A 22,786-nucleotide genomic window follows, 5' to 3' on the forward strand; every position below is an offset into this window, starting at 1 on the left:
TCCTTTGTTGAATAAATAGCAATGCACATGAGGCATCTATGTGAAGCCACCAATCAGCAGCAACTGAGCCTATATAGATATGCTTTTCAGCAAAGGATATCAAGACAATGAAGCAAATTAAATAATAGAAGTAAATTGGAAAGTTGTTCTTTCTAAATCATGAAAGAAAAAAATGTGGGTTTCATGTCCCTTTAACCCCTTAACGATCAAGGACGTGCCAGGCACGTCCTACAAAGAAACAGTCATTAACAACCAAGGACATGACTGGCACGTCCTCTGGGGTTTCAAGCGGTGGAAGCGATCCTGATTGCTTCCAGACGCTTTCAGGGTATTGCAGTGATGCCTCAATATTGAGGTATCCTGCAATACCCTTTTTTAAGCATTCTTTGGTCAGCAATGGTGTCGATCATTGGTGGCGTGGGAGGGCTTAGAGGGAGGCGGGTGGGCAACCTATCGCTGGTAGCTTCCTGTCAGTGGGGATGATGGTGGCATAAAATATAGCAAAATGGGCCTAGATCAATACTTTGGGTTGTCTACTAATATATATATATATATATATATATATATATATATATATATATATATATATATAGGGATATTCAGGGATTCCTGATAGATATCAGTATTCCAATGTAACTATTACTAATTTTGAAAAAATATTTTTGGAAATAGAAAAGTGCTACTTGTATTTATTGCCCTATAACTTGCAAAAAAAGCAAAGATCATATTTTATCATTTTTTTATAGTAAATTATAAGATATGATGAAAATAATGGTATCTTTAGAAAGTCCATTTAATGGTATATAATATGTGTGGGTACAGTAAATGAGTAAGAGGAAAATTACAGCTAAACACAAACACTGCAGAAATGTAAAAATAGCCCTGCCTGGACCCTAACGGTAAGAAAAGTGAAAAATTGACTGGTCACTAAGGGGTTAATAATGCACCAGCATTTTAAACACAGCAATTGCTCATAGAGTCTAAAGTGCTTGTACCATCTGGTAATGACTTAATCTGTTAATTGCAGATATTATATAAGCCCCACTGGTGGTCTGAGCAGCTGCATTATTTAAAATGCTGGTGCACTGAGAATATCTAGCTGTGTAGAGAAAAATGTTAAAGGGACACTCAGGTCAAATTAAATTTTCATGATTCAGATACAGCATGTAATTTTAAACAACTTTCCAATTTACTTCCATTAAAAAAATGTGGACAGTATTTTTATATTTACACTTTTTGAGTCACCAGCTCCTACTGAGCATGTGCAAGAATTCACAGACTATACGTATATGCATTTGTGCTTGGCTGATTGCTATCACATGGTACAGGGGGAGTGGAAATATACATAACTTTAAAATTTGTTCGAAAAAAATCTACTACTCATTTGAAATTCAGATTAAATGCTATTGTATTGTCTTTATCTTGCATTTGTTGATTATGCAAATCTACTGTGTTTATTGGTAAAAAAAGCATTTTTTGTCAATATTGACTGGCAGCTAATGGTAATGTAATCAACCATTTTAATATAACTTTTTCACAAAATTCACATACACTTTTAGAAATGATTGCAAGAATCAAAGTAAACTCTACTTTTATCAGCGGGGTTTTAGTTGCTTTCTTTTGATTCAGCTTGCTTGCATTCTTTATATTTAAACTTAAGAGACTTCGAGATCTTAACTGATAACTTATGAAATAAGTAAATAGGAACACAGACAGTTCTTGGATAAGATAAATTTAGTTAATATTTAAAGTTAAAAATCATGTAGGGGGCGTTTTACAGTATGATTTGATTATTCATAACATGAATTTGGTGATCCATAGTGTGATACGGAATGGTGTGTCACCCTGTGACTTTTAAGCTCTACGTTATACACAGCCAACGAATTGCCAAACATGTTCTGCTTGTTGTGTAAGCCCTGCTACTACGTCATTAAACAGCGCACATGTACTTCCAGCACGAAGGCGCGCCCTTTTGACGTTACTACTGACTAATTTTACACATCTTCCGTTTCCCTTATATTGTAGAATAAACCAAACCTTTTATGTATGTGGGGGTGATACAGAAACATGTTATGTACGGTTCATAGTTGAATAATCAATCTATATAAATATGTATCTTTTAATATTTAAGTATAAATAGTGTAACTATTTTATTTATCCTTAAGTTACATTTGTTACACATCGGATACAATTCTATTGCTAAGTCCAGGCACCCTCTTTTAAATAAGATTGGTACGACCCAACCTGGCCGAGGCTGCATGTGCGGATGGATGCAGTAATATCTTCCGAATTGTAGTATTTTAACGCTACTTCTGGTTTCTGTGATTGACAACCGCTTGTCAAGTTTCATAACACAATGGTAAGCTAAAGCTAGACCTAATCATAACTAGGATCTATAGCGTGTGATTCAACCCACGTTATTATAATAATTATTATTGAGAATCAGAGATGGCTGCCTCTCTATGTATTTTCTCTGATACTAGAGGTGTTAATTTTTTTAATTACATAGGGTCTTTTGCTACCTAAACGTTGATTATGTCCCGTGTATTTGGTATATGATTTTACAAGTTATTAGTACAGCAAATTGTTAATAAACATTATAGCATACTCAGTAACTGGAAATGGAATGCAAACTATAATTTAAAGCGACATTAAACACTAAATAAATGCTAGATAGAATGATGCATTCAAATAAAAGATTAGTCTGTGAATAACATGTTGATGTATTTTTGAAACTTGTATTAGTAGTTCAAATAGCGACAAAATAATTGTAATGTTTTATTGTCTATAAAACAATGGGAGCAGCCATGTTGTAACTTAGGTTACCTTCTTTGCTGTGGCCAATAAGGGACAGTTATAAATGGGTCACTAGACTGTGCAGCCAATGGCTGTATGGAATATAACAGGGTTCTGCACTTCCATTTCTAACAGTAACTGAAATGCTCACAATTTCAGTAGAGTATATATATATATATATATATATATATATATATATATATATATATATATATATATAATTTTATATTACCATCTTAAAGTGTTTAATGTCCGTTTTAAGGTTCAACGAGTTACAGTGAAAAATAAAATGTCCGTTGATGATTCTTAGTACTACAGAACTATTCAGTATTTTAAAGCCAATGAACTGCTGCCCAATTATTGATAAATATACCGAAAGTCACACAAAACAGAAAAGGTTTTACTGAACACAGCATAGGAGAAAAACATGTACATTTAGGCTTTTTAAATAGTTTGGTATTGTATTTTTTGTTTTTCAAAAGCTTTATTAAGTGCACATAAGTATAAATAACAATTACACAAACAATGTGATTGAAGAATACAGAGAATAACATTTGTTCAATGTTCAGCTGGTTAACACAAATTAGAGGTGCATAAAAGTTGGTATTATATTTTATTAGTGATTTACTTACTGCAGATATCCATCATAGATTTTTCTTTCATGCTGAAAATTCCTTTATTTGTCTGAAGTGTTCGCCGTGCTGAGCGCTTCAGGCAGCCCACGGCAGAACATTATTTTGCTATAAGGTGACGTTTCACCTCTTAGCCAATAGCCATGCGGGCTATTTGGTTTGGCGCTATCTGGCTTGGCGCCAGCTGGCCCGCACGGCTATTGAGGAGCTCAGTGTGGCGAATGCTTCAAACAAATATAGGAAGGAACTTTCAGCATGAAGTATTTTATACTGAAGTCCCCTTTATTTGTTCCACTGGTAAATCCTAGCGTTTCAGAAACGCTAGGATTTACCATCACTTTAAATATGAAATAATGCTTAAACTATCAAAAAATAATATATATATATATATATATATATATATATATATATATATATATATATATATATATATATATATATATATATATATATATATATATATATATATAGGGAGTGCAGAATTATTAGGCAAATGTGTATTTTGACCACATCATCCTCTTTATGCATGTTGTCTTACTCCAAGCTGTATAGGCTTGAAAGCCTACTACCAATTAAGCATATTAGGTGATGTGCATCTCTGTAATGAGAAGGGGTGTGGTCTAATGACATCAACACCCTATATCAGGTGTGCATAATTATTAGGCAACTTCCTTTCCTTTGGCAAAATGGGTCAAAAGAAGGACTTGACAGGCTCAGAAAAGTCAAAAATAGTGAGATATCTTGCAGAGGGATGCAGCACTCTTAAAATTGCAAAGCTTCTGAAGCGTGATCATCGAACAATCAAGCGTTTCATTCAAAATAGTCAACAGGGTCGCAAGAAGCGTGTGGAAAAACCAAGGCGCAAAATAACTGCCCATGAACTGAGAAAAGTCAAGCGTGCAGCTGCCAAGATGCCACTTGCCACCAGTTTGGCCATATTTCAGAGCTGCAACATCACTGGAGTGCCCAAAAGCACAATGTGTGCAATACATGGCCAAGGTAAGAAAGGCTGAAAGACGACCACCACTGAACAAGACACACAAGCTGAAACATCAAGACTGGGCCAAGAAATATCTCAAGACTGATTTTTCTAAGGTTTTATGGACTGTATGAAATGAGAGTGAGTCTTGATGGGCCAGATGGATGGGCCCGTGGCTGGATTGGTAAAGGGCAGAGAGCTCCAGTCCGACTCAGACACCAGCAAGGTGGAGGTGGAGTACTGGTTTGGGCTGGTATCATCAAAGATGAGCTTGTGGGGCCTTTTCGGGTTGAGGATGGAGTCAAGCTCAACTCCCAGTCCTACTGCCAGTTTCTGGAAGACACCTTCTTCAAGCAGTGGTACAGGAAGAAGTCTGCATCCTTCAAGAAAAACATGATTTTCATGCAGTACAATGCTCCATCACATACGTCCAAGTACTCCACAGCATGGCTGGCAAGAAAGGGTATAAAAGAAGAAAATCTAATGACATGGCCTCCTTGTTCACCTGATCTGAACCCCATTGAGAACCTGTGGTCCATCATCAAATGTGAAATATTGACAGAATCCATGGATGGCAGGCTTTTGAGTGTCCTTGCAAAGAAAGGTGGCTATATTGGTCACTGATTTGTTTTGTTTTTGAATGTCAGAAATGTATATTTGAATGTTGAGATGTTATATTGGTTTCACTGGTAAAAATAAATAATTTAAATGGGTATATATTTGTTTTTTGTTAAGTTGCCTAATAATTATGCACAGTAATAGTCACCTGCACACACAGATATCCCCCTAAAATAGCTATAACTAAAAACAAACTAAAAACTACTTCCAAAACTATTCAGCTTTGATATTAATGAGTTTTTTGGGTTCATTGAGAACATGGTTGTTGTTCAATAATAAAATTAATCCTCAAAAATACAACTTGCCTAATAATTCTGCACTCCCTGTGTGTGTATGTATGTATATGTGTGTGTGTGTGTGTGTGTGTATATATGTGTATATATATATATATATATATATATATATATATATATATATATATATATATATATATATATATATATATATATATATATATATATATATATATTTTTTTTTATGGTGAGTGGATGATGTCCTTTATCATGTATTTCACAAAGGGAAGTAGATATTCTGAAGTAAACAAGAACTTTTAAATAGTATTTATTTATGTTTTTCATTTGCGGTAAATTTTGGGGAATTAGTTATTCAGTTTAGTCACTGATTACATTGTTTACAGTTGTACTTTTACTGAAGCAGTTTCAGTATTAGACATTGTGATAGATTAAGCATGCTGTCAGAATTGAAAGAGCATATATATTTATCAGTATTTTTTTATTTGTCTTGTTTTAGCCTCACAGAAGGAAGAAACCCTTTATAGAGAAGAAAAACGCTGTAACCTTCCATCTGGTACATAGAAGCCAGAGAGATCCATTGGCTGCTGATGAAACCGCTCCCCAGAGAGTGCTGTTACCTGCAGATAAGGTTCCTAATTTAACATATTCAACTTTATTGTACATTTTCTATTTCTGCTCCTGAAGAATGATCATACAAACCTTGAAAAAAAAAAAAAAAAAAGTTTAGATTGTATTTGTTATATTGACCTTTGGTCTTATACGTGCATTTAAAGAATTTGCAGTTTGTAGGGCATTGTGGTAATGTTCAGGGCTGGATTGGTGGTTTAGCATACAAAGAGATCCATTCTATATTTTCTACAAATTTCAAGTGCTGCAAATTAAAGGAGCCCAAGTTATACATCTATATACCATCCATATTTAATATTCTTTTTTTATTATTATTAAAGAGACATTACAGCCAAAACTGGAATCCATATGGAAGCATTTCAGTTTTGAATAGAAGCATTTTTGTAATATACATGTAGTAGGAAAAATGCTTCTAATAAAAGCTATAGCTGTTTCAAAAGTTTATCTAATTATGCACAGTGCGCCAGCATTTTAAACACAGCACTTGCTCAGAGAACCTTAGGTGCTTTTATCATCTGGTTATGACCTAAGCTGTTAATTTCTGACATGATGCAAGCCCCACTGGTGCTCTGAGCAGCTGTAGTGTTTAAAATGCTGGTGGACTAAGAATATCTAGCTGTACAGAGAAAAAATTTTACTCTAAAGCAGTGATCATTTTTACTAGAAGCATTTTCGCCAATACATGTTTATTGTAAATGTGTTTCAATTCAAACATGTAATTCATCTATGCGCATTTAAATTTTGACCGGAATGTCCCTTTAAACTTAAAGTTTTTAATCTATTTCTTAAAGGGATACTAAACACAGATGTTTTCTTTCATGATTCAGATAGAGCATGCAATTTTATGCAACTTTCTATTTACTCCTATTATTTTTTTATTCGTTCTCTTGTTATCTTTATTTGAAAAAGCAGGAATGTAAGCTTAAGAGCCGGTCTATTTTTGGTTCGGCACCTGGGTAGTGCTTGCTGATTGGTGACTAAATGTAGCCACCAATCAGCAAGTGCTACCCAGGTGCTGAACCAAAAATGGCCAGCTCCTAACATTACATTCCTGCTTTTTCAAATAAAAAATGATAATAGGAGTAAATTAGAACATGCAACTTTTTATCTGAATCATGAAAGAAAACAAATTGGGTTTAGTATCCTTTTTAATAATTTTTAATGTTACTGATATCTTTAAAAATATTGACGGGCCTCAAGTTTAATGTAATCAACCATTTTGATATAACTATTATTTTATATATAGATTCAGAATTTATTGCAAGGATCAAGGTGAACTCTACTTTTATCAGTGAGGTCATAGTTGCTTTCTTTTGTTTTTGCAGATTGAAATTGATAAAAGAAGGGAGGAACAGAGGAACTTTGGTGTTTTCTTTGATGATGATTATAATTACCTGCAGCATCTGAAAGAGGTCGGCCCTGCAGAACTTGTGCCTTCTCAAAACCACCGACCACAGAGCCGGCTCGTTGTGACTGAGGAGGGAGACATAGAAGAGGAGGTTGAACTTATTCCCGTAAGATATGGCTTTATAATTGCAACCGCATAATGTAAGATTGTTATACCCTTTTATATCTTTTTGTTATATCTTTATCTCTGTTATCTCTTTCATATCATTTGGATTTTCTCTATTCTCTTTTGATTAAAGGGCAAAGAAAACTATCATTTATTATAGTTATCCGAACAGTAGATGCAAATAATGTTTTTCTCCCATTTTTGTCTAGGCGCCATCTATTAACTTGCCCTCTTCAGTTTTTGCATCAGAGTTTGAGGAAGATGTGGGACTATTAAATAAAGCTGCACCAATTTTAGGTAACAGTAATACCCTAAAATGCAATGAATACCTGCAATTTCTGATAGTGTACATTATACCAGAGTTACAACATATAGTGATGCTAATTATTCTTGATTTTAACTTTTTTATTACTAAGGGCTATATTATAAATAGAGCTCTAAATTATCGTGGTTCCGCAAACGGTCAAATTTGCAGGTGTGTGATAATTAACCAGCCATTACAAGTGGCTGGTTATTGCTACTGCGAGCTCGCAATAGCAATTAGCGCTCCCAAAAATTAACCAGTGATTAGATCTCTGGTTAATTTTTATAAAAGTGCCCCAAATTCTCTCTACATAGAGCGCATTGTAGTTTTTAATTAAAAAAACAAAAACAAAAAACAAAAGGTATTTAAAAAAAAAAAAAAAAAAAAAAAAATATTAACAACTGCACTTGGCAGTTTTTGGTGTGTAAGTTGGTGGGAGAGGGGTGTTAGAAAAAAAACGGGACTGAAAAGTACCTTTTACATTGCGGTCTATGGGAACTGTGTGTTCCCATAAACCGTAATGTAAATATATATGTATATGATTATATACATATATATTTGTGTATAATCATTTACATATATATTTAAAAATGCTGCTCTACTTACCTCCTTCACTGCGCAAGTTCTGTGACGGCATCAGAACCAGGCTCCCATAGGAGCCTATGGAATTGCGCTCTCGTGAGCACAATGCTTCGTAGCAATTTACTTGTAATACTATCGTAGCACTTGTAATACCAGCACACATTATCGTGCACTGGTATTACAAAGTAGAGCGTGAATATCGCTTGTTCGCAAGCAATATTTAGTTCTCCACTTTTAATCTGGCCCTAAATGTCGTCTATATATGAGCAATCTCTTGTCTGGCTGAAATGTCCTGCTGGCTCTTAAATTTCACATACATATGATGACCCCTGATTTTAATATAATACACTTCCAAACTTACATATTCTTCCTTTTTCAGAAAGTAGTGGCTGTTACTTGCATAGTGATGGATAGATTAATCACTTGTTATATCAAACAACCAAGTCATTTTAGAATGTATCCTATTCATTATAGTTAACTTACTTCTCCCCTTTCAGACTAAAATGAATTCACTTTGCTTTTTGGTATGATTAGTTTGAGCGCAAAGAAATAAAAAATCGTATGTCCTTTATGCCAAGACATGGTATTCATAGGACATATAGTGACAATTTATGAGCGGAAAATTATATTTCTTACTAGCTTGTTTTCATCTTCAGGTCCACGCCCAGACTTGGATCCAGATATTGTGGCAGCTCTAGATGATGACTTTGACTTCGATGATCCAGAGAATCAACTTGATGATGACTTCATTATACAGGCCAATGTTGCTGAAGATAGCTCTAAGTAAATATAAATTAATTGTCAAAACTATAATAGTTTTATCCTTTTCAAAACCCTTTATGATACATTCTAATGGAAAAAGTTAAACAATCTAATTTGGCAAATATATTTTCTGTGTGTATAATCATTGCAATAGTGTTAAATGCATAGCTAAAGTTCTGCTTAGACCCATAACACATTGCATCTCCTGAGCAAGACATAGCTGGTTAACCAATTAGGATCTCATACACATTTCAACACCAAACGCTAACTATGTCCTGCACGGTAGCTGTAGTGTATTGTGGCAACATTTTAGCGGTGCCTTACCATTTGTAGGGGATTACACTTATGATATGCTAGGAATAATAGTTTTAATGTAAATTAGTATTTTCTCTTATTTGTTCACTTTATTTAGCAATGCTACAGAACATTACTAATTTGGTATTGATATGCATTCTATTTATAATCGTATTATGAATCAGAGACTGTTTCCATTTTTTGTTTGTTTAAAGCAACATTAAACACGGAGATAGTAATATAAAATGCTAAAGCTTATATATAAAAAAAAACCTCTGCAATATACTTTGATTATTTATTTTGTCCACTATTCCTGTAATTCCATTCTGAAATCATGAGCTTTTCCGTTCCTGTTAGAAATGGAAGGGCAGATCACTGTTATATTCCACACAGCCATTGGCTGCACTCTCTAGTGACCTGTTTATAACTGTTCCTAATTGGCTAAAGCAGACAAGGTAACCTAAGTTACAACATGGCGGCTCCTATTGCTTTATAGATACTAAAACTTTACACTTATTTTGTCAATATTTAAACAACTAATTAAACTTATAAACACATCTACATGTTATTCTCAGACTAATCTTTTCTTTGTATTCATCATTCTATTTAGCACTTATTTAGTGTCTAATATCGCTTTAATATTATGCATAGACAATATGAGGAAACTGATGATGGTGAATGGGAAGATGTTGAAAGTGATGAGGAAGGTAGTGAGGAAGGTGACTTTGACTCAGATGGCCCTATGACAGATGAAGAAGATGGGGAAGGCCCTGGTCCCATGAAAGAATATCTGTTCATGAAGGAAGAGACCAAGAGTCGTTTTACAGAATATTCCATGACATCTTCTGTCATTAGGAGAAATGAACAACTTACTCTTCTTGATGAAAGGTTTGAAAAGGTATGGAAATCAATTCTTCTAGCTCTGTACATTTGTATATTGGACAACACCATCTTGGTGCTCACACTTTCTTGCACTCTGTAAGATAATTGGATAACATTCACATATCAGGGATTTTTACCAGCTTTTCCACAGCTGTATTGTGTGGTTCTTCAGGTAAGTAAACACAATATAGAGCGGGAGGTTTTCATTTTTGTAATATTCATACACCGTTTTGTTTAAAAGTTACATAACATATAAGACCACATAAATAATATAGCACAAAGAAGCCAGTGCAAAAAATATTAAGCTCCCACTTTGTATCACAAACTCTAACTTGGTGTACAACTCAGCTGTCAAAAACCCAGCAATGTCACTAATCTGCAATGTGCACCTGAATATCTAAGCTCTAAGAACCCAGTGCCCAGTATGACTATAATAGCCCTTTAACTTTGAAATTTGCCAGAAACAAATTGACTACTTCTTTGAAATACATGTCCCCTAAATAAGGAGCTAACAATAAAAATAAAATTTAGCATCACAACATAGATGACGGGTCATCCATGTCCTATATAGCAAATAATGTCTCACTAAAATATTAGTGCGGCATATATTCTAAATGTTTAAAAACCAAAGAGCACAGTACCTCCGTGAAAAATTCTTATTGAATCGCTAAATCTGGTCTGCAGACTAGAGCCTTTCCTCCACTGCTCACTTGCAGCAGTCCTATTTGGGATCCCAGAGACACTCTACTGATGGTACTCCAATCAGAATGTTTCTTTCATAATCGCATGACTCAGTAACCCATACAAGTATCTGTAAGAGACTGGTTAGCATAGAACATAAGCTAGAATTATAATACTATTCAACTGTATCAACATTTTTATTACGGTTTGATTCAATAAGAACTCTTCTTTTTAAACGTTTGGAATATATGTGGCATTATGTAAGGTTAAGTAGTTTTCCAGCCTCCAGTCAAGTTAAAAAGACCTTTATTAATTTCTTTCATGTAATTAGCAAGAGTCCATGAGCTAGTGACGTATGGGATATACATTCCTACCAGGAGGGGCAAAGTTTCCCAAACCTCAAAATGCCTATAAATACACCCCTCACCACACCCACAATTCAGTTTTACAAACTTTGCCTCCGATGGAGGTGGTGAAGTAAGTTTGTGCTAGATTCTACGTTGATATGCGCTCCGCAGCAAGTTGGAGCCCGGTTTTCCTCTCAGCGTGCAGTGAATGTCAGAGGGATGTGAGGAGAGTATTGCCTATTTGAATGCAGTGATCTCCTTCTAAGGGGTCTATTTCATAGGTTCTCTGTTATCGGTCGTAGAGATTCATCTCTTACCTCCCTTTTCAGATCGACGATATACTCTTATATATACCATTACCTCTGCTGATTCTCGTTTCAGTACTGGTTTGGCTATCTGCTATATGTAGATGAGTGTCCTGGGGTAAGTAAGTCTTATTTTCTGTGACACTCCTAGCTATGGTTGGGCACTTTGTTTATAAAGTTCTAAATATATGTATTCAAACATTTATTTGCCTTGACTCAGAATGTTCAACTTTCCTTATTTTCAGACAGTCAGTTTCATATTTGGGATAATGCATTTTAATTTAACATTTTTCTTACCTTTAAAATTTGACTTTTTCCCTGTGGGCTGTTAGGCTCGCGGGGGCTGAAAATGCTTCATTTTATTGCGTCATTCTTGGCGCGGACTTTTTTGGCGCAAAAATTCTATTTCCGTTTCCGGCGTCATACGTGTCGCCGGAAGTTGCGTCATTTTTTTGACGTTATTTTGCACCAAAAATGTCGGCGTTCCGGATGTGGCGTCATTTTTGGCGCCAAAAAAGCATTTAGGCGCCAAATAATGTGGGCGTCTTATTTGGCGCGAAAAAATATGGGCGTCACTTTTGTCTCCACATTATTTAAGTCTCATTTTTTATTGCTTCTGGTTGCTAGAAGCTTGTTCTTTGGCATTTTTTCCCATTCCTGAAACTGTCATTTAAGGAATTTGATCAATTTTGCTTTATATATATGTTGTTTTTTCTCTTACATATTGCAAGATGTCTCACGTTGCATCTGAGTCAGAAGATACTACAGGAAAATCGCTGTCAAGTGCTGAATCTACCAAAGCTAAGTGTATCTGCTGTAAACTTTTGGTAGCTATTCCTCCAGCTGTTGTTTGTATTGATTGTCATGACAAACTTGTTAAAGCAGATAATATTTCCTTTAGTAAAGTACCATTGCCTGTTGCAGTTCCTTCAACATCTAAGGTGCAGAATGTTCCTGATAATATAAGAGATTTTGTTTCTGAATCCATAAAGAAGGCTATGTCTGTTATTTCTCCTTCTAGTAAACGTAAAAAATCTTTTAAAACTTCTCTCCCTACAGATGAATTTTTAACTGAACATCATCATTCTGATTCTGATGATTCCTCTGGTTCAGAGGATTCTGTCTCAGAGGTTGATGCTGATAAATCTTCATATTTATTTAAAATGGAATTTATTCGTTCTTTACTTAAAGAAGTACTAATTGCTTTAGAAATAGAGGATTCTGGTCCTCTTGATACTAATTCTAAACGTTTAGATAAGGTATTTAAAGCTCCTGTGGTTATTCCAGAAGTTTTTCCTGTTCCTAATGCTATTTCTGCAGTAATTTCCAAAGAATGGGATAATTTGGGTAATTCATTTACTCCTTCTAAACGTTTTAAGCAATTATATCCTGTGCCGTCTGACAGATTAGAATTTTGGGACAAGATCCCTAAAGTTGATGGGGCTATTTCTACCCTTGCTAAACGTACTACTATTCCTACGTCAGATGGTACTTCGTTTAAGGATCCTCTAGATAGGAAAATTGAGTCCTTTCTAAGAAAAGCTTATCTGTGTTCAGGTAATCTTCTTAGACCTGCTATATCTTTGGCTGATGTTGCTGCAGCTTCAACTTTTTGGTTGGAAACTTTAGCGCAACAAGTAACACATCGTGATTCTCATGATATTATTATTCTTCTTCAACATGCTAATAATTTTATCTGTGATGCCATTTTTGATATTATCAGAGTTGATGTCAGGTTTATGTCTCTAGCTATTTTAGCTAGAAGAGCTTTATGGCTTAAAACTTGGAATGCTGATATGGCTTCTAAATCAACTTTACTTTCCATTTCTTTCCAGGGTAACAAATTATTTGGTTCTCAGTTGGATTCCATTATTTCAACTGTTACTGGTGGGAAAGGAACTTTTTTACCACAGGATAAAAAATCTAAAGGTAAAAACAGGGCTAATAATCGTTTTCGTTTCAACAAAGAACAAAAGCCTGATCCTTCATCCTCAGGAGCAGTTTCAGTTTGGAGACCATCTCCAGTCTGGAATAAATCCAAGCCAGCTAGAAAGGCAAAGCCTGCTTCTAAGTCCACATGAAGGTGCGGCCCTCATTCCAGCTCAGCTGGTAGGGGGCAGGTTACGTTTTTTCAAGGAAATTTGGATCAATTCTGTTCACAATCTTTGGATTCAGAGCATTGTTTCAGAAGGGTACAGAATTGGTTTCAAGTTGAGACCTCCTGCAAAGAGATTTTTTCTTTCCCGTGTCCCAGTAAATCCAGTAAAAGCTCAAGCATTTCTGAAATGTGTTTCAGATCTAGAGTTGACTGGAGTAATTATGCCAGTTCCAGTTCCGGAACAGGGGATGGGGTTTTATTCAAATCTCTTCATTGTACCAAAGAAGGAGAATTCTTTCAGACCAGTTCTGGATCTAAAAATATTGAATCGTTATGTAAGGATACCAACGTTCAAGATGGTAACTGTAAGGACTATCTTACCTTTTGTTCAGCAAGGGAATTATATGTCCACAATAGATTTACAGGATGCATATCTGCATATTCCGATTCATCCAGATCATTATCAGTTCCTGAGATTCTCGTTTCTGGACAAGCATTACCAGTTTGTGGCTCTGCCGTTTGGCCTAGCTACAGCTCCAAGAATTTTTACAAAGGTTCTCGGTGCCCTGCTGTCTGTAATCAGAGAACAGGGTATTGTGGTATTTCCTTATTTGGACGATATCTTGGTACTTGCTCAGTCTTTACATTTAGCAGAATCTCATACGAATCGACTTGTGTTGTTTCTTCAAGATCATGGTTGGAGGATCAATTTACCAAAAAGTTCTTTGATTCCTCAGACAAGGGTAACCTTTCTGGGTTTCCAGATGGATTCAGTGTCCATGACTCTGTCTTTAACAGACAAGAGACGTCTAAAGTTGATTACAGCTTGTCGAAACCTTCAGTCACAATCATTCCCTTCGGTAGCCTTATGCATGGAAATTCTAGGTCTTATGACTGCTGCATCGGACGCGATCCCCTTTGCTCGTTTTCACATGCGACCTCTTCAGCTCTGTATGCTGAAGCAATGGTGCAAGGATTACACGAAGATATCTCAATTAATATCTTTAAAACCGATTGTTCCACACTCTCTAACATGGTGGACAGATCACCATCGTTTAATTCAGGGGGCTTCTTTTGTGCTTCCGACCTGGACTGTAATTTCAACAGATGCAAGTCTCACAGGTTGGGGAGCTGTGTGGGGATCTCTGACGGCACAAGGAGTTTGGGAATCTCAGGAGGTGAGATTACCGATCAATATTTTGGAACTCCGTGCAATTTTCAGAGCTCTTCAGTTTTGGCCTCTTCTGAAGAGAGAATCGTTCATTTGTTTTCAGACAGACAATGTCACAACTGTGGCATACATCAATCATCAAGGAGGGACTCACAGTCCTCTGGCTATGAAAGAAGTATCTCGAATTTTGGTTTGGGCGGAATCCAGCTCCTGTCTAATCTCTGCGGTTCATATCCCAGGTGTAGACAATTGGGAAGCGGATTATCTCAGTCGCCAAACGTTACATCCGGGCGAATGGTCTCTTCACCCAGAGGTATTTCTTCAGATTGTTCAAATGTGGGGACTTCCAGAAATAGATCTGATGGCGTCCCATCTAAACAAGAAACTTCCCAGGTATCTGTCCAGATCCCGGGATCCTCAGGCGGAGGCAGTGGATGCATTATCACTTCCTTGGAAGTATCATCCTGCCTTTATCTTTCCGCCTCTAGTTCTTCTTCCAAGAGTAATCTCCAAGATTCTGAAGGAATGCTCGTTTGTTCTGCTGGTAGCTCCGGCATGGCCTCACAGGTTTTGGTATGCGGATCTTGTCCGGATGGCCTCTTGCCAACCGTGGACTCTTCCGTTAAGACCAGACCTTCTGTCACAAGGTCCTTTTTTCCATCAGGATCTGAAATCCTTAAATTTTAAAGGTATGGAGATTGAACGCTTGATTCTTGGTCAAAGAGGTTTCTCTGACTCTGTGATTAATACTATGTTACAGGCTCGTAAATCTGTATCTCGAGAGATATATTATAGAGTCTGGAAGACTTATATTTCTTGGTGTCTTTCTCATCATTTTTCCTGGCATTCTTTTAGAATACCGAGAATTTTACAGTTCCTTCAGGATGGTTTAGATAAGGGTTTGTCCGCAAGTTCTTTGAAAGGACAAATCTCTGCTCTTTCTGTTCTTTTTCACAGAAAGATTGCTATTCTTCCTGATATTCATTTTTTTGTACAAGCTTTGGTTCGTATAAAACCTGTCATTAAGTCAATTTCTCCTCCTTGGAGTTTGCATTTGGTTCTGGGAGCTCTTCAAGCTCCTCCGTTTGAACCTATGCATTCATTGGACATTAAATTACTTTCTTGGAAAGTTTTGTTCCTTTTGGCCATCTCTTCTGCCAGAAGAGTTTCTGAATTATCTGCTCTTTCTTGTGAGTCTCCTTTTCTGATTTTTCATCAGGATAAGGCGGTGTTGCGAACTTCTTTTGAATTTTTTTTTTTTTTTTTTTTTAAATTTTCAAAAGAGCTTTATTTAGTTTAAATGAGTATACACGTCATAAATTGAATGCACAAAACATACATCAAGAATGTTACATTTGTAAAGCATCATCAGGGCTACTCATTAGTAAGATCACATTTTTTAGCTCAATTTATGTCTTATTGGAACCCAATTTCTAACATTGTAGACCTCTCTTGGGTCCTTAAAAAGATCTTATATGAACGGTATTGGGCACATATATAGATAAAGGGAAAAACTGGGGTTAAGGGAAAAAAAAAAAAGTTATAATATTCCAAACAATGTAAGATAAAGATCCTGAAAAAGTCTCTGACCAGACCATGCATCCACAAAACACATTGACTGCAATTATAAAAGGCAGTACATCTTGCTATAAATATAAGGTTAGTAGGGAACCCAATATGACTGGTCCAACATTTTGAGTTAATTTTGATGTTGCTTAAGGAGGACATGTTACTGACTATGTGTAGTGGATGTAAGATAGATATACTATATTGTTACAATGATTATTCGTGTTAAGAAAGGCGTTCTGTGGCATGGTGCAAAACATTGTAGGGAGGAATAAGGCTAAAACAGAAAGATATACATGGTATACTAGGGTGCTACACAATCTAGAGAGTATTACGCACTATCAATATCAATTGTTATATCGTTGTCGCTCAAAGGTCATGGCAGTGTTGCTACAGTTATTCTATATATATTTGAGTGAGACCGCTTAAAACATAGTGAATTAATATTGCGGCTGTATGAACTGCTATATTATGTTAATTGAAACATTAGTCCTGGTTCCACAGGTAGATTAACTAACTATATGCCGGCATATGCCAGAATGTTATGAGCATTGTTAACATGCAGTGCATCAAGTTAAGTTTTTCTTAGAGTTAGCTCTCTCATGGCCACGACCGCTAGCCACTGAGGAGAGATACATAGTATATGAAACATGCTTTCAGCATTGATATGAGGTATACAAAAAATTAGCCATGATATATCCGTGTCTACAAGTAAACACAATATTCAAACTGTGTAAAAACATTAAAAATATAGCAGCAAGGAAAAATGCAGAACAAACCATACTAGAAGCATGCGTGGTAAATTAACTCGTAGCAACTTTGTCCAACATGGAGCTGCCTATAGAAAATAAAAGTAATCTAGTGGAGGGGCATCAGCAGGCTACCCGACCCCTCTCTTCCATGTGAGTCCAGCACTGTACAAATAAAGAACAGACCTATTCAGAGTATGGAAGTAAGGTCGCCACCAAGTCTTTCTCAGGTATTTGGGTAAGAGATGGGAGAAACACTCAGTGAGAGTCCTTTGCGTCATCGTTGGTCGCTGGACAGATCGGTCGTCATCCCCGTGCAGGGACAGCACCACCCCGCCCCACCTTGAGCCTCTCTCTACCTTATGTAATGTTACGTCCTCTCCCGAGGGCCCGGGCCCAAGACCCTTCAATGGAGATGTTATCTGGGAGGTAGGGGATATAGCGCAGCTCCCGCGCTTCTTGTTATCATTATGCCGGCTCGGTAGGCTGGTGAAGTGCTTTGATGGCTGTTCAGTGGTCGTCTTTGTAAGTTGCTCCATGTCCAAGGTCGGGCTGCGTGGTGATCGGGAGCCATGTTGTACTTGTGAAGTCGTTAGATGCTTTGGCGGTATCATGTCCTTAGTGGGTTCTGCTTCTGAATGTTCTGTCAAGCTTATAGGCACGAATTGTATTAGGTAGTCGTATGGTGCCCTATCAAACATCCTTTGCATGAGATATTCAAGCTTACTTGGAAACACGATCAGTTGTTCTCGGCACTCTCCCGCCATGTCCGCCATATTGGGTGTCCTCTAGATGCGCTATGCCAAGAAAGATGCTTGCAGGGAGTCTCCTTTATGTAGATAGATGAAATGCAATAGTTGAGTGCACAGTTCAGTCGAGACCAGAAACCTCGGTATTCACCGAGGGGGAAGCGCCGCCTGTTGTGAGCCGCCGCTCCAGGCCCTTAACATCCAATCCTAAGCTCAGGTGTCATATAAACTGCTGCCATATCAAAAGAGAACTCTCTTTAGGTTTAATTATTGTTGACTATATAAATATAGTTTGACAGCTGTACAGTGGTGCCTATAATCGGCGGATTTAGTGCTACTCGACCAGAGCTCCTGGATATGCGACCGCACAGGATCGCTGCATGGACACGCCCCTTCTTTTGAATTTTTACCTAAAGTTGTGAATTCCAACAACATTAGTAGAGAAATTGTGGTTCCTTCATTATGTCCTAATCCTAAGAATTCTAAGGAGAAATCGTTGCATTCTTTGGATGTTGTTAGAGCTTTGAAATATTATGTTGAAGCTACGAAATCTTTTCGTAAGACTTCTAGTCTATTTGTTATCTTTTCCGGTTCTAGAAAAGGCCAGAAAGCTTCTGCCATTTCTTTGGCATCTTGGTTGAAATCTTTAATTCATCTTGCCTATGTTGAGTCGGGTAAAACTCCGCCTCAGAGAATTACAGCTCATTCTACTAGGTCAGTTTCTACTTCCTGGGCGTTTAGGAATGAAGCTTCGGTTGACCAGATCTGCAAAGCAGCAACTTGGTCCTCTTTGCATACTTTTACTAAATTCTACCATTTTGATGTATTTTCTTCTTCTGAAGCAGTTTTTGGTAGAAAAGTACTTCAGGCAGCGGTTTCAGTTTGAATCTTCTGCTTATGTTTTTCGTTAAACTTTATTTTGGGTGTGGATTTTTTTCAGCAGGAATTGGCTGTCTTTATTTTATCCCTCCCTCTCTAGTGACTCTTGTGTGGAAAGATCCACATCTTGGGTAGTCATTATCCCATACGTCACTAGCTCATGGACTCTTGCTAATTACATGAAAGAAAACATAATTTATGTAAGAACTTACCTGATAAATTCATTTCTTTCATATTAGCAAGAGTCCATGAGGCCCGCCCTTTTTTGTGGTGGTTATGATTTTGTATAAAGCACAATTATTCCAATTCCTTATTTTATATGCTTTCGCACTTTTTTATCACCCCACTTCTTGGCTATTCGTTAAACTGAATTGTGGGTGTGGTGAGGGGTGTATTTATAGGCATTTTGAGGTTTGGGAAACTTTGCCCCTCCTGGTAGGAATGTATATCCCATACGTCACTAGCTAATATGAAAGAAATGAATTTATCAGGTAAGTTCTTACATAAATTATGTTTTCTTACAGGGTCCATCACATTGGTTGATGTGATGGACCCTGTAAGAAATTAATAAAGGTCTTTTTTAACTTGACTGGAGGCTGAAAAACTACTTAATTTTGAATACATATTGGGGTTTGGCTAACCCTTTCCTGTGCCCCAGAAAGGAAAAGAGAGGTGCTGTCTTTCACCATTTTCATATAAAGCATTATGTAAGGTGACTGGTGACCTTATTCGCTATATGGGACTTGGATAATACTCTTATATATATGTTGTGGTGCTTAATTATTTAGCACCAGCTGCTTATTTAGGGAAGATGTCCCCTAAATTTTTATATGTATTTTCTGTGTGTGTATGTACATACAGTATCTCACAAAAGTGAGTACACCCCTCACATTTTTGTAAATATTTTATTATATCTTTTCATGTGACAACCCTGAAGAAATGTCACTTTGCTACAATGTAAAGTAGTGAGTGTACAGCCTGTATAACAGTGTACATTTGTTGTCTTAACTGTTGTAGCAAAGTGTCAATTCTTCAGTGTTGTCAAATAAAAAGATATAATAAAATATTTACAAAAAAGTGAGGAGTTTACTCACTTTAGTGAGATACTGTGTGTGTGAGAAAAAAAAAAACTATATATATATATATATATATATATGTGTATATGTGTGTGCTTTTTTATACCCTCCTGTGGGTCTCTTAGTTTCTATAGAGCCCTCCTGTTCTTAGCTTTTATGATACGCATGTTTGTTTTTTGCTGTCTTGTGAGAGAGAGTTTTTGTAGTGGCTAATAAGGTACCTTTTTTCTGTGCAAGCCAAAATCCTTGTGTTTGTAAGTTTATCAGTGCAGCCTTGTTAGATGTATTCCCTCAATCCCATACCAGTTGCTGGGAGGGAGTCAGATATGTTAGAGTACTTTCTTGTTGCACTATTGCTTGTATATGTGATTAAAGACATAGTTTAAGTCCGCTTTAGACCAGCAATGCGCCACTGGTAGCTAGCTGAACTCATGGTAAGCCAATGACAAGATGTATATATGTGTAGTTACCAATTACCTGCTAGCTCCCTGTATTGTAGGATATATACGTATTCTTTTTCAACAAAGGATACCAAGAAAACAAAGTGGGTTTGAAAGTAGTAGTCAATTTTAAAAGTATCTTAAAATTACATGATCTGAATTACACTGGGCTTTAGAGCCGTTATGACGGAATAGAACGTCATAGCCAACGGCTCTCCTGAAGCCTACTGCGCTTCCTGGATTTGATCACGGTCTGGAGGGCGTTCCTAGGGTTATAGGGACGCCCCCCCAGACCCGATCCAATAATTGAAATTTTGCGATCGTGTGCACGATCACGTGATTTCAATTTGTCTACATCGGAACAGTTGTTCCGATGTAGACACTTTAACCCTGCCAGGAAAGGGTTAATCTATTACTGCATTTCCACAGTGTTGTAATTGTTGTAAGCAGCAAAGTTAAGCATAACTGTTAGCTATGTAAAAACCACCTTACAAGAGAACAACTCTGTGAACGCCTCTTACTTACAGCTTTTTTTTTTTTTTTTTTGCCTACTACAGTTTTTTGAGCAGTTTGACGATGATGAGATTGGTGCTCTGGATAACGCAGAGTTGGAAGGATTCATTCACTCAAACAGCAGCCGGCTTCAGGAAGTCGTAAATGATTACTTCAAGGAGAAAGCCAAGGAGTATGTGGCAATCTATGTATTATTTTTGTATACATAACTGTGTATTCAGACTCCCATAGTTTACAGAATATTTTGCTTTTGTCTTCAACACATCTATTACTGTCATTCAAGTGAGAAATTCTCTCTGCCAATGTCTCCTTCTGCCCATGTTAATACATTAGTGTTTGAAAGTATTTGTGCCCTGTCCTTATATCCATGTGCACCTGTAGGGGAATGACACATCTGCAGAGCGAATTTGTATATGATATTAATAGACATAGGGCTGTATTCAAGGTAGCTAACAAAATAAACTTTATTAAATGTATATTAAACCCAATTTTTTTTTCTTTCATGGTTCAGAAAGAGCATGTATTTTTATTTTTTTAGCAACTTTTTCTTTGTTCTCTTGGTATCTTTTTTTGTTTTAAGCAGCAATGTAAGCTTAGGAGCTGGCCCATTTTTGGTTCAGCACTAGGCTAGTTATTTTTGATTGGTGGCTAAATGTAGCCCCTAATCAGCAAGAGCTAACCAAGGTTCTGAACCATAAATGGTACGACTCCTAAGCTTACTTTTATAAAAAAAAAAAATACCAAGAGAACGAAGAAAAATTGATAATAGTAGTAAATTAGAAAGTTGCTTAAAATCACATGTTTTATTTGAATCATGAAATAAAAAAAAATGGGTTTCATATCCCTTTATCTCGGGCTTACATAAACAGATGGGACTAAAGGTATTGGTACCCTTCCACTTTTTTAGGAAAATGCACAATTTTCTCTGACCTATGTAAAAAATGACAAAAGTATTTGGTATCCACCATTCTTTATTTCAATTTTAATAGAACATAAACTTCACTTTTGTTTTATGACTTCACACATTACAAACAGTAAAACAAAGGAGAATGGCACAGACAAAAATATTGGTACTTCTTAAACTAATATTCCGTAGAACAGCCTTTAGAGACAATAACTGCAATCAAGCGCTTTCTGTAGCTCTGAATAAGATTTCTACACTATTCGACTGGGATTTGGCCCACTATTGAGCAAGCTGCTCCATTTGTCTCAGGTTTGATTGGTGCTTTTTCCCAACTGCGAGTTTCAGCTCTATCCACATATGTTTGACGGGATTCAGATCTGGACTCCTAGAAGGCCACTTTGGAATGAACCAATATTTTCTTCTCATCTTTTTGAGGTATGTTTCAGGTCATTATCTTGCAGGAGGACCCATTAATGACCGTCGGCTTTCTGACACTGGGCAGTTAGTTTTGCTCCAGAATGCCTTGATAGTCTACTGATTTTATTGTGCCCTGCACAGATTCTAGGCACCCAGTGTCAGAGGGAGCAAAACAACCCCAAAACATTACTGAGCCTCCTCCATGTTTCATAGTAGGGAGCCCATTTTCATTCAGACAGCGACTGATGGTGCGACTAGAAACTGTTGCACCTTGAGCTTTAACGTTGACTTGGATCGGTTCTGAAGTTGTCCTTGGTTCTTTCTCTGCCATTCAAACGATCTTTCTCATCATTCTTGGATCAATTTTCCTTCTGCGTCCTCACCCAGGGATGCTGGCTACAGTCCCATGTGCCTCAAACTTCTTAATATTAACAACAGTGCTCACAGAAACATCAAGCTCTTTAGAGGTGGTCTTATAGACTTTACATTGACCATGCTTGGCTCCTTACTTCTGTCTAACCTCCTCAGACAATCTCTGGTTTTTCTTTTCCATGTTTAGTGTAATACAAACAGTGATACACGACAGCAGAACAAGTACTTTTCTCCATTTAAACTGGTTGAATGGGTGATTAAAAGATTGAAGACAAC

At 36.7% G+C, this 22,786-nt stretch overlaps 1 protein-coding gene across 1 annotated transcript in view; it reads left to right on the forward strand.

Moving 5' to 3' along the window:
• Positions 1-2,213: 2,213 nt before the first annotated feature.
• The window catches only part of LTV1 (LTV1 ribosome biogenesis factor), a 32,031-nt gene continuing 11,458 nt past the window's right edge, over positions 2,214-22,786 (forward strand). The window contains exons 1-7 of the mRNA XM_053710649.1: positions 2,214-2,359; positions 5,776-5,907; positions 7,232-7,420; positions 7,629-7,716; positions 8,962-9,088; positions 10,013-10,259; positions 20,862-20,989. Of these exons, the coding sequence (XP_053566624.1) occupies positions 2,357-2,359; positions 5,776-5,907; positions 7,232-7,420; positions 7,629-7,716; positions 8,962-9,088; positions 10,013-10,259; positions 20,862-20,989 (914 nt within the window). The 5' untranslated portion in view covers positions 2,214-2,356. The remainder of the gene's footprint in view (positions 2,360-5,775; positions 5,908-7,231; positions 7,421-7,628; positions 7,717-8,961; positions 9,089-10,012; positions 10,260-20,861; positions 20,990-22,786) is intronic.

The sequence above is a fragment of the Bombina bombina genome, chromosome 4 (genome assembly GCF_027579735.1).
Source record: "Bombina bombina isolate aBomBom1 chromosome 4, aBomBom1.pri, whole genome shotgun sequence".
NCBI classification, from domain to species: Eukaryota; Metazoa; Chordata; class Amphibia; order Anura; family Bombinatoridae; genus Bombina; species Bombina bombina.